The 13,191-nt window shown below is 42.6% G+C and overlaps 1 protein-coding gene across 1 annotated transcript in view; it reads right to left on the reverse strand.

Annotated features, from left to right (window-relative positions):
- Positions 1–6,504: 6,504 nt before the first annotated feature.
- The window catches only part of LOC134212290 (neural cell adhesion molecule 1-like), a 1,103,894-nt gene continuing 1,097,207 nt past the window's right edge, over positions 6,505–13,191 (reverse strand). Inside the window, exon 18 of the mRNA XM_062690003.1 lies at positions 6,505–7,282. Coding sequence (XP_062545987.1) covers positions 6,830–7,282 — 453 coding nt within the window. The 3' untranslated portion in view covers positions 6,505–6,829. The remainder of the gene's footprint in view (positions 7,283–13,191) is intronic.

A 13,191-nucleotide genomic window follows, 5' to 3' on the forward strand; every position in this document is an offset into this window, starting at 1 on the left:
TCGGATTCTGATGAGAATCCTTCTCGGATGCTGATGGGAATCTTTCTCAGAATTCAGAAACAAGCTAATTTTTCTTCCACTCATTTCATTAAGTATGATAGAGTGAATATGAGAGATAACTCTTTAGTCTTCAAACTTTTTCGGTAATTCATTATCAGAGTTACTTTTTTCTCATGCGTACAAAAATGTGCTACTGAGACTCTTACCAAGTTGGCTCATAGAACATAAAAATCGAAGCGTGCTGGATTATAGAGGGACGCATGAATCAAAGTTTTGAGCGCGCAATAAATGTGACACCTCAGATAAATCAAGTGCGCGTGTCCCGCGCTCGTCGCCGGGCGCTATCTCATGCGCTCCTTTAAAATAAACGAAATGTTTTGAATGAAAATGCTAAGGCGTATCCATGGTTTTTTAATGCATCCATAAAAAAATGAATGATTTATGTTTCAAATGAGGTTCAAGCTAACCAATTTTCAATCCTTGGACGTTAACGAACAACAGTTTTGTTTAGGATTCTGAAAAAAATAGTTATTACGTCGAAAAAGCGAATGCTCTCCGGATGGCCATAATGTGGACCCTCAAATCTACTAGAAAACGAGCTTGACTAAACACAAGCGAAACAGGAATTAGTTGGTGTGTTACATACATCTTTCGGCTACAGGTGTTGATTCCTTTAATCGTGATAATTTCGGTGTAAACCTTTTGTATGACAGTAGACGGAAAGCGATCAATATAATTAGCATGAGTTTCAAATAATTTAACGTACCAAAGCATGTTTTAACGACACATATCATTTCAGCTATGGGATTATCAGAATTTAAAGGACTATTTTTAAATAAAATACGTCTTCAATTGGGAACTGTATCTTGAAATTTTACGATTACTTCCGGACTGATTAACAAAATTAACAAAACAACTCTGGCTATAAAACCTTCACAGTATCTATTTATATGTGCACTTATTTCACACGCAAACAATTCGATTATTTTTCATCTATGGAGGGGCCTATAAAGAACAAAATTGTCGCTGCTGTCTAAATGATTTGATTTTTTGTTGACATCCTTTCTGTCTTTGCGTCCTTGCCAGCTAAAGATGTTTCGCCATTAAATCAGCTACAATTATCCTGTAATTTATTAAGTGTTCCATCCCATCCGATGCTTGTGAAGTTGTCAAGTTCTATGAAAAGCGCACCAGTGCATTTTTTCTTGACTCTGTTTATTTCCCCTAGCGATTCGTCACTAGGGTCACTAGGTGATCAGCTCATGCGACGAATGCATGAGACGGATCGCATGTGCAGCCCATGAGGTACATAGCAACTAGTAGGAGGCGCGCAATTTAGAAGCGCATCACCTACTTCGTTCATACGAGAAAGCTAAATATGCGTCTCATGCACCACCAACTTAAGCACGTGCACAGTAATGAATCATTATGCTATGTGTTCAAAACTGATATCACTGCTGACTAACTTATCAAATCCTAGGGGGCTAATTTTTTTCTAGGGAGATGCCTTATTTACGCCAATGAACGTATATTTGTCGTTGTGCGACGATGACGCTAGAAATCCACTGGCGAATAAGCGGTAAAGCAACAATAGCAGCTGCCATAAGCGCAACCAAAGCTCCGCCCACTGATTGCCAGGGGTATAAACCGCTCATTTCTGCTTTGCGTGAAAGAGATGCCGGCAAACAAAGACCACCAAAAGTAAGTTGTGGAGTTCTTTCTGGTCCATAAGCATGAGTAATACTTATGACCTCCCCGGCACGAAACCACTCACGGCTTTGATGCGTGGACAACACGATATGGATGACAGTGAGCTCATTGTCGAGCTAGAAAGTTGTGGTCTAAAGCCTGTTGCCATCCAGATAATCGCTCGTAACGGCGAGGAAGTATCGGGCCCTGTTGTACTTGGTTCACTTCGAGTACGGTTTCATCAAGAATCTGAAGCACATCGGCGCCATAACATATATGGTCGTCGATTAGGAGCGCTACCGACATGTACACCGTGGTGTCACGCAGTGTACACTAACTGCTGCAGTTTTGGGTATTCCATCCGGAACTGCCGCATGAAGCCGCAGTGCAACAAGTGTGGCGATCGGATCCCCACCCTAATGATCAGTGCGACAAAATAGAGTTCGGGTGGAATTTTTGGAAAACCGGCGAAGAAAAACCGTGTGCCTGCACTCAACGAGGTAAATTATCCAGACATCTCGACTCCTCGTCGAGCGATCACAGCCGAGGAGCGGAACTGTCCCACCGAACTAATTTGCTCCGTTCTACACTTGTATCGTAAGACTCGATCGACCGACCACTGGAGGTGATGTGGCCATCGCTCTTCGCTACAACATCAATTGTTGCTTGCTACCAAGCTTTCAGCTGAGTGTTATCGAGGCCATCGGTGCCGAAGTTACCATTTCTGATGGCACAATCACGCTCATCGCAGGAGCAGACTGCAGGTAAGGTCGATATGGAGGACTGCCACTACACGATCCTGAGCCCGGAATCCCCCACTCGGCTAAGTCGAACCGGAGTTCATGCAACATTAGAGGCAATCGACGAGCAGCTGTAAGATGCGGTGTTCTAGCCCTATAAACATCATGTCGTAACGGCTCGGCAGGTAAGTAACACCCTAGCCACAGACAAGCAGACGTAACACTGATGAAATTCCCATGTTCATACTCTGAACGGAAATTTTAAATTACACTGATTACTCGTTTCATACCTAGAGGCGTGCGCATCATTAGCCTTTAGATTTGACATCTCACACTAGCGCCGTCTGTTGTCATTGTCGTACTTAGTAACATTTCGTTCAACATGCACGCGAGATGGTGATAAAGTAATTGGACGATGAATTATTCAGGAAATTGTTCTAGTTGTTACGTCTGTTTGTCTGTGCCCTAACCATTGATATTCGATCAATTTACGAAATGTCACTCGCAGGCAGTATCTGCGCTGCCTGCGCTTAAAGACAGAAATGTGGACCTCAGAAATATTTAGCGATTTCTCCAAAATGATGCGCGCTTCCTCACACTGTTGAATTGACCAACTTTCTAAAATCCAAGCCTCGATCCTTCCACCTCCAATCCCATTAGACAACAAATAAAAACAGCGCTGATATCGCGGTTGATCATCACCTTCCAATTGGCAAGATCCAATTACGCATTGCTCGGATTTAGCGGAAGGACGGCGGACGGTGGATTCACCACAAGCCGACTAAAAGATCCGACTGTGAAAAGATTGTTCGTTGAAAAGCTTAGAACGTGCTCAGCGGAAGTTCTGGAAGGTGACGGCGTAGAAGATCAAGAATTCCTTTTTCAAAATTAGCGAGTGCTTGCTAGGTTTCCTGATGTGCTCTTAACGGAAAGTGTGAATTACAAATGCAACCTGGTGGAAGTTTCAGGAGCGTAGAGCTGGCAAGCCGCCAAATACGAGTCCAGTCAACGGTATTCGGCTCTAAAGAAGCAAGTTAAACGCTGCTACAGACATGACCAGCCAGCGTGAGAGAACTCTCTGACCAACGAAAAGGAGAAAGCCGCAACAAATGGCGATATTCGCCGGAAGAAATAAACTACCCAATAGTGAGTTCGATTCACTCAACCTCGAACATCCACACGGGAAGCAAAATTTGAGTAAATGGAGTCGAAGTAGTTTGCTTTTACTCCCATGTTAAAAAAGTACTCAACGGTAAATTTATTTACCGAATTGGAAGTTGAATTTACCCAATTTTGAGTTCAGGCAATAAACTCAAAGTTGGTTTCCCGTATTGAACTGGCGTCGTTGGATTGTTTCGCTCTTTTGTTTTTGACAACAGAAGAAGAGTGGATGAAAGAGAATAGAAAAAATAACTCAACAGTAAGTTAAAAGTAACTCAACGCTGGGTACTTTTTTTCCTCCGTGTACGATATCGCATGACGCCTACACGGAAGAAAAAAAGTACCCAGCGTCAGGCTTGTAAAATGTCATCTGCATGTCATTTGACTAATTTGCTCTTAACTTTTTTCAGAAGCAAAATTTACTTCATATTTTTGGATGTACCCATAACGCTTGAGTAGGGCTATATTTTTGTCTAAGGGTACATTGCTCTAAATATAACACCTGAGGCTGGAGAGCGAAAACTTTCCAAAATGTCACGTGTCATTTGACATAATGTCATTTGAATGACATTTTGCCTCCCACGCCCCAGATTACATATTTACAGCAATGCCTTATTAGATAATGTTGTAGGCACATTAAATGGCTATAAGTTAGACATACCACAAGAGCCGATAGCTAACTTCTGAACAAGTTCTGGAAATATTATACAAACGAATGCAAATGACATTTTACAACACTGCCCAGCGTTAAGTTTTTTTAAACTTATTTTGAGTTATTTTTCTCTTCTCTTTCATTCAATCTTTCTTCTGTTGTCAAAAACAAAAGAGCCAAACAATCCAACGTCGCCAGTTCAATACGGGAAGCCAATTTTGAGTTTTATAACCTGAGGTCGAAATTGAGTGAATTAAACTAACATTTGCGTAAATAAATTTTCCGTTGGGTACTTCTTTAACATGGGAGTGAAGGCAAACTACTTCGACCCTACTTACTCAATTTTGGCTTCCCGTACGGATGTTCGAGGTCGGGTGAATAAAACTCACTATTGGGTAGTTTATTTCTTCCGTGTAAGTGGTGAAACAGGGATGGATCCGAGGATGCTAGTGAAAGATACGATTGGTCAGCTACTTACCGACTAAACTGATCATCGGATTCGAGCACAACGTTTGCTTCAAGTATCGATGCTCAATTAACCATCAACGTCTCGGCATGAGCCGCCCAGGGTGAAGCAGGCTTCCGAGCATGACATCTAACATGGCTCCCGGGGTCGCAAATGTTGCATAAAATATTTTGAAATATCTGGGACACGCGACTTTTCTGACCGACTTGATGCAAGGCGTCTTAGTGAAGGTCCCAAGAAGAGAATCTGACTTGTGTGACAACTGGTAGGACAATTGAGGTATTATGTTACTGTGTATTGTTCTCAACGTTCAGTGCAAAGTTATCCTAATTCGAGCACATGAGATGATAGACTCTCAGTGATAGACACGACACTCCGATGGCAGCAAGCAGTATTCTGCCCGGGTAAATAGATCATGTGTGGACCATATTGGTACGCTTCGTATCATCCTGATGCATGTCAACGAATTCCAATTCCCTCTGATTGGTGATTAATGACTACGAAGAAACATTCGTTCCTTTGAACTATGAAAGTCTATGGGGATGATGCAAGGGAGTTCCGGACAAAATCATCGGCCACATCGAAGTATGGAGGTTTTACGTACAGTGTGCTGCATTACGGAGCTTTGTCTGAGCTGTCGGGTAGTCGTTGGAGTGGGGCAATAATGTATTCTACCTCCGCTACTAATCCTCATCGTGATGAGATCATGGCGGGTGCGATTGACCGTGTACTTAACCGTGGGCTACTCTGACAATAGCATGAATGGAACGACCTGGCCAAACGCTCTTCTACGGCGGGCGTCACCATCATGGTGAGAAACGCCGTAGAAGAGCATTCGGTTAGGCCGTGCCGCTTTCTGTCAACAAGACCAAATCTTTGAATGTTAACACGAACAAGTTCTCCAACTTTACGGTAACCGGGCAGTGGAGCAGTGGAGAAGTTCGAATACTTTCAATATCTTGGCAGACCCAATCAGTGGAGTCAACGCACCAAATCTCAAATATTCAAATCTAATGTGAAAACATGTTGTTACGCGCCAGTGAGGCTTGATGTGTCTCGGCAGAGATTTTCGCAGAAACTGCAAGTATTGATCAACCGATCCATTCGTTTTCTAACTCGGGCCTGGTGCCTCACAGCTAGAATTCCGACCTCCATTGACGATTCCGTCAAAACCGATATCAACAGAAATTCTAGTGCGTAAATGGAGGTGGGTCGGTCACACATTTCGAAAGAGCGGAGACGGAATCTGCAAGCAAGCGGTTGGCTGTAATCCGACAGCATTACAGCAGTAGAGGCTTCGTGGTGACGAAGCCTCAACAAAAAAATAAAGAAAGTCGTGGATGGAAATCTTTTACGTTGGCTTTATTTGCCCGTAGGGGTTTTACTGATGATTTGACATGTGTTTGCTGGATTGTCGTGGCCCATATGAAAAAGTGGTATTACCATACACTTACGTGGCCCATACACTTACTCAAGGGATTAAATAAGGTTGGTTACCTATGTGGGGTGAATAGAAGTTGAATAGGTGTAACAGAATTTTACGTAATACGACCAAATTTGAAGTGTGTTACATTGATACGAGTAGCATTTATGTAATAAATCCGTTATAAAAACAAAATAAAACAGTAAAGAAAAATAACACTTGGGAATAAGTGTTAATACACAATACACGGAGTTAATACACAAAATTTTTGAATTAAAAAAAATCCGTATAGGTCGTCGGCCAAGAATTAAAATCACCGTCTGCAGATTGGTCAGTCCAATGCCTTCAATCACTGAGTTAACTAACGACTAAGTTTAACAAAACTCCAATTAAAATTATATTTGCAATCTTCAAAATAAAATGGCGACTAGCACCTATCTTTTTACTTTTGTTTATTAGAATTGACCGTCACCATTTTTACAATATTTTTTTTTATCCTATATACTATTAAGAGATCTCTTCCCTTAATCCACTTTACCGAATATTAGATTCTGCACTCTAACATGCAACACAACATTGCAATAACATACCGTCTGTACATGTACACTCGAAACCCGCATAGAGGGAGGGCATCCCCCCGTGCATAGTGCAAACATATTCCGCGTATCAGAAATTATTCATTCAACATCGTCAGCTATCTAAACGCAACTCTCCGGCACCCGAGTAGTCATCAGCATATTTTTGATTGTATGTACATTGATATCGTAATCGTTCGGATTGACCCCTTGAGGGCTGCCGCTGGAGGTTGCGATGAGGCCGATTCCGGGTGCTCCTCCGTTGGGCACCAGTCCACTTGACTGATGGTGATGATGGCTACTTCCGTACAGTGCTATCGTTGGGCCACCGTTCGGGGCAACGCCGCCCAGCCCGGTGCTTCCGGTCGGCACCGGCCCGGACGAATAGTACGCTCCCAGCGTGAGGGCCGCCGTGGGGTCCGTGGACTGATTAATATTCGGATGTAATTGATTTACCACCGGCGTCGACGTTGCACTGCCCCCGTGCATGGCGGTGATACCCCCGAGGTGGCCCATACCGGACGACGGTATCAGTAGCTCTGTCGGTCGTATATCATGGTTGGGATACCGATCGTACTGAAAAGGGTCCAGAGAAAAGCATGGCGATGAGAAAGAGATACATACAATGATTTAATTGATTTTCAAATCTCTTGCAATTAATTTTATGGTAGGTGGTGTTGTTGCAATTGTTGTTCCAGGCAATTTTGCATGTATGATTTATTTTAGTTTAGGAGACCATTCATTTAAATACACTTTGGATACGTAATTTTAGGGCATGACTAGTTACCAGATAAAGTCAAAATGCTATTTTAATTAATTGCAGTGATACTAATATTGACTTCCCGGAATGGCCCTGAATCACTCACGCAATCCCGTCGCTGTTGTGAATGACAATGTGTTGCAGTTCAAAATCTGTAACGTTGCTGATCTGATCCCGAGCTATTTATAAATTGTAGGATTTTACACTATTTAATATAAGTAGGGTGGCCGTACCCTTAGTAGAGGTAGCACCAATAGTGGAGGTAGTGGGGTTATGGTGAGATTTTTCATAATTATACACTTAACGATGGTTTAAGTTGATGCGCCGTGCTGTTAATGCTGGTATATTTAACCTTCCCTAAGATTTCTCTTGAAAAATTATTAAAAACAATGATTTTCCTTAATAAAATTTACTCTCTTGTACCTATAAATAGTGGAGCAACCGTACCAATAGGGGCTAGTCTCATAAGAAATCGGTGGATAGCACCACTATGGGAACCAAAATTAATTTTACCACCACTATAAGGAGCCATGGCAAGCCATTTTTGGTAGTTGTTGATGTTAACATTAACCTCATTTTTGATACCAAATTTATTAGTATGTCTACCCGGGCAGAAGCCATAAACAGAATAACAAAACATGATATGGACTTGATTGATATAAGAGATAAAAGAACAGACAACAATATCAAAAATTTGCACCGAAACATCATTTCAATATCAAGATCAGGCCTGGGAATTGTCGCGTTTGTCAGTGACACCTGACAAGATACATAAAAACATGGTCAGTCAAGAAAAACTTGTCAACTTCCAGTTTTCCGTCGCACGACTGGATCCCCACGACCAGATGACAACTTTTTCCAACCGCGACAATTTGCTTTTGTTGTATGTCTTGTTAGAGCACACATCTGCGACAAAAGTGTGACAACGCATACACTTTTGGCTCTGTACACGACACAACATTGGTCCCGAAAGTAAGTTATGTCGCATCTTCTGGTTGTCCCTCTGCGTGGAGAAGCAATAGCAGCGGACAAATTTGAAATATCATACCGAAAAGAGCACTTTATAAGCACGGGTTTTGGATTAATGCGTTTTTTTAACCGATTTTGTTCACGTGGTTTTGAAAAAAAAATCGGAGCATACGAAACAGCAATTTTTGATGAAGTCGTTTTTACGCGGTTTTTGTGATTTACGCGGTTTTGACTTACGCAGTACAATCGTTCGCGTAAGTATCGACTTGAGTGGATTTTGACCGGTACACCGTTTGTAGCAATGAATCGCCTGCTTTGAGGGTGCTTACAGCGGCACACTAGGAGTTAACTTTCAGAAATCAGTATGGCAAAAGGCATTTAAGGCTCGATTTCTTCAAAATTCAGCACCTTTATCGAAAAAATATTTGGTAGGCGTAGTAGCGGACACCTTCCTACATAACCAGTACCAACTAGTTATTCATGAAAAGATCCTAATTTTGAGAAAACCCGCGTTAGATGCCTTTCACCATACGAATTTCTGGCGGTTAACTCATGCTGGCTGTTGGCGCATATACGATATAGCGCCTGGATGTGGAAGCGGCGGGTAGGAAATCAGCCACTACCAATAATTCATTGCCTGATAGACGGTTATTTGACTGCAATATTCTATGTATAAGAGAAATACGGAATTTTATTTAAGCATATATCCTACATAAGGACCAATTAAGGAAAATTCGATACATTTTTGATTGATTGGAATTACTGCACGTTAACTTGGGCGGAGTATTAAATTTTAATCGCTAGGCACGCGCTGTAGTGGGGCCGTATACTTATTACGGTGCATTTTTCTGTGTTTTTGAAAACCCCCTCCTTATGTAAAATTTTTTTCTTACACATTATTTTTTATTTATATGGAGAGGAAGAAAATGAGAGTACTCCCCCCATAAGTGCTTACGTAATAAGTGTACGGTCATGAAACGCTCATGCGGGATTGTTCATGCTTTGTACTATGGTTTATGTTTTTTGGTTTATGTTGTTCAAAATACAACAGCTTGTGTGCTCGAGTGTTAACGGCCCGCTTAAAAGATTTCCGGATATAGATGATTTCAAACCATTTGTGATTTTTAAACATACATTTTAGATATGCAATTAAATGACGCATTTTGGTAAAACAGGAGGAACTGGACTAAAATCACCAAAATTCGACACATTATTATGCCGTACATATTAGCCGTTTTTATAATGAGCTCGGCTTCAACTGCTGTAAAATCCAGAAACCACACCATTTCAGTGGTTTCCCCACATTTTGTCATCAATTCATAATGACAACATTTTGCTGACAACGACAACAATTTTTGTCGCGACAAAATTCGAAGGTGACATGACGAACTTTTTTGTCAATAACCATGACAACTATTCTAATCCGTCTGGTTGTGCAAAACCTTAGTCGTGATGGAAATCGTCACACGACAAATATATCGTAACAAAATAAGTATGTGACAAGATTCAAAATGTCTTGTCGGAGCGAGAGACCAGTAGTACGCTGTATCGAGCTACGTTGGTTAGGTTGTGTTGTCCAGTTTGAGGTGACTGTTTTCTCTTTGGTTTTGTCGCATGGTTTTTCTGTATGAAGGTGACAAATCCCAGGCCTGATCAAGATATGCTATGGATAAGAACAAACTAATGGCACTTGATATCGATCACTTATTACAAATAACATGTCTTGATATCCTCATGATATTTTAGTTCAAAATATTGATATTGTCGTCTGATCTTTTATCTTTTATATCAATGATGTCCATATCTCATTTTGCTATCTTATCAACATTTGATATCATTGAGCTATTTTCGTCTACTCGGGTATTAGCTAAGATCTAAAAACTGTAAATATCGCAAAATTATCGATTTAAAAAAATATTTTTTGGTTTTGGTACCGTTACCCTAGTACCACGTTATTTATGCATCCACATCCTTCTTGTAAAGTTAAAATTTATGTCCGAACTCACAGAAACTGCACAGTTTTATCACAAGTGATTACAATTACGTGTGACTGAAGCGACTGAAGCAACTTGATGTCGCCACAGTATACGCGCAGCATCTCGAGGCAGCGTTGCCGGAAGACGGTGAGATCGATGGGGCCCCTCTTGAGGACTGCCGGAATACAGTCAAAGCAGCCATTAACGACGCAGCGGAGAACAACGCCGGGTATATGGGACGAAGTCGACGGTGCGATTGGTTCGACGAAGAGTGCAGACAGATTCTGGAGAAGAAGGACGCAGCGCGGATGGTCGCGCTGCAGCAAGGTACCCGGCAGAACGTGGAACATTATAGACGGAAGCGGAGACAGCAGACCCGCCTTTTTCAGGAGAAGAAACGCCGCCTGGAAGAAGCGGAGTGCGAGGAGATGGAACAGCTGTGCCGTTCTCAAGAAACACGCAAGTTCTACCAGAAGCTCAACGCATCCCACAAAGGCTTCGTGCCGCGAGCCGAAATGTGCCGGGATAAGGATGGGAGCATCTTGACGGACGAACGTGTGGTGATCGAAAGGTGGAAGCAGCACTACGAGGAACATTTGAATGGCGCTGAGAGTACAGGAAGTGAAAGTCAAGGCAGCGGAGGAGATGACTACGTCAGTTTAACGGACGATGGAAGCCAACCAGCCCCCACCTTGAGGGAAGTTAAGGATGCCATCCAACAGCTAAAGACCAATAAAGCAGCTGGTAAAGATGGTATCGGAGCTGAGCTCATCAAGATGGGCCCGGAAAAGCTAGCCACTTGCCTGCACAAACTGATAGTCAGAATCTGGGAAACTGAACAGAATCTGGGCTACCGGAGGAGTGGAAGGAAGGGGTTATATGCCCCATCTACAAGAAAGGCGACAAGCTGGAGTATGAGAACTTTCGAGCGATCACCATCCTTAATGCCGCCTACAAAGTGATATCCCAGATCATCTTCCGTCGTCTGTCACCATTAGTGAATGAGTTCGTGGGAAGTTATCAAGCCGGCTTCGTTGACGGCCGCTCGACAACGGACCAGATCTTTACTGTACGGCAAATCCTTCAAAAATGCCGTGAATACCAGGTCCCAACGCATCATCTGTTCGTTGATTTCAAGGCGGCATACGACAGTACAGACCGCGTAGAGCTATGGAAAATTATGGACGAGAACAGCTTCCCTGGGAAGCTTACCAGACTGATCAAAGCAACGGTGGATGGTGTGCAAAACTGTGTGAAGATTTCGGGCGAACACTCCAGTTCGTTCGAATTGCGCTGGGGACTAAGACAAGGTGATGGACTTTCGTGCCTGTTGTTCAACATTGCGCTAGAAGGTGTCATGCGGAGAGCCGGGTGTAACAGCCGGGGTACGATTTTCAACAGATCCAGTCAATTTATTTGTTTCGCGGATGACATGGACATTTTTTTTTGTTGGGGCGTAGAACCACTGCGTCCATTGAGTTGAACTTTTGTGGTATACCCCTGATTACTATTAACTATTCGCATCTTTTAGGTTGATCACCATTTGTCAAGTAAACAACCTAAGACGCGTATTTTCCCAGTCCGGTATAATTGAGTTAATAAAACCCACTACCTTTCCAGGATTTGCAGTCCAAATATCTCCTGGTTGCATAAAGCCACTATTTAGAAATTTAGATCTACCCTTGTACAATACATCACAACTGCAAAGCAGATGTTCCGAGGTTTCACGTTCCATGTTACAGAAACGACAGATATCATTCTGAATCTGGCCAATATTTTTCAAGTGATATCTGCTCGGGCAGTGTCCGGTTATTAGGCCAGTAAATGTGCAAAGAGCACTCTTGATGAGCTCCAAGAGCTTTTCGGTTACTTTGACATTGGGAATTATAAATCTCTTTGATTGAGCACACTTTTCGGCAACCAACCAGTTGGTCATCAACCTTTGTGCTTCCCAGGACTTCAATTCCATTTTTATGGTACAGTATGATATACCACAGAAAGGTTCTGAGCCAATGAACTGTGTATTTGAACCTCGTCTCGTAAACTCGTCCACCTTTTCATTACCTCCAATGCCACAGTGTCCTGGAACACAGTACGGATTAAAGGAGTTTTCTTGGCACACCTTTCGCAATGAAAGAATGCAGTAGTGAATGGTACAATTACAATTTTTGACGGATTAATGCTAAGGCCTTCCTGAATACACCACGATTGGGTAAAATTTAGAGCCCATTGCATTCTTTCAGAAATGATATTGTCGAATTTCCCCTTCACTAAGATGACAATATCGTCAGCAAAGCCTACAATTATGGACATTGTCGGCCGAAAATTCGCAAAGGTGGCAGAACTGTACACCCGCCTGAAACATGAAGCAACAAAAGTTGGACTTTGACTGACGCATTCACCTCAAAGACAAGGTACATGCTTGTGGGCGGAACCGAGCGCGACATGGCCCGTCTGGGAAGCAGTGCTACGATAGACGGGGATACCTTCGAGATGGTCGAGGAATTCGTCTACCTCGGATCCTTGCTAACGGATGATAACAATGTTAGTCGTGAAATACGAAGACGCATCATCTGTGGAAGTCGGGCCTACTACGGGCTCTAGAAGAAACTGCGGTCAAAAAAGATCCACCACCGCACCAAATGTGTCATGAACAAGACGCTGATAAGACCGGTTGTCCTCTACGGACATGAAACATGGACAATGCTCGAGGAGGACTTGCAAGCACTCGGAGTATTCGAGAGGCGGGTACTTAGAACCATCTTTGGTGGTGTGCAAGA

The sequence above is a fragment of the Armigeres subalbatus genome, chromosome 2, assembly GCF_024139115.2.
Source record: "Armigeres subalbatus isolate Guangzhou_Male chromosome 2, GZ_Asu_2, whole genome shotgun sequence".
NCBI lineage: Eukaryota > Metazoa > Arthropoda > Insecta > Diptera > Culicidae > Armigeres > Armigeres subalbatus.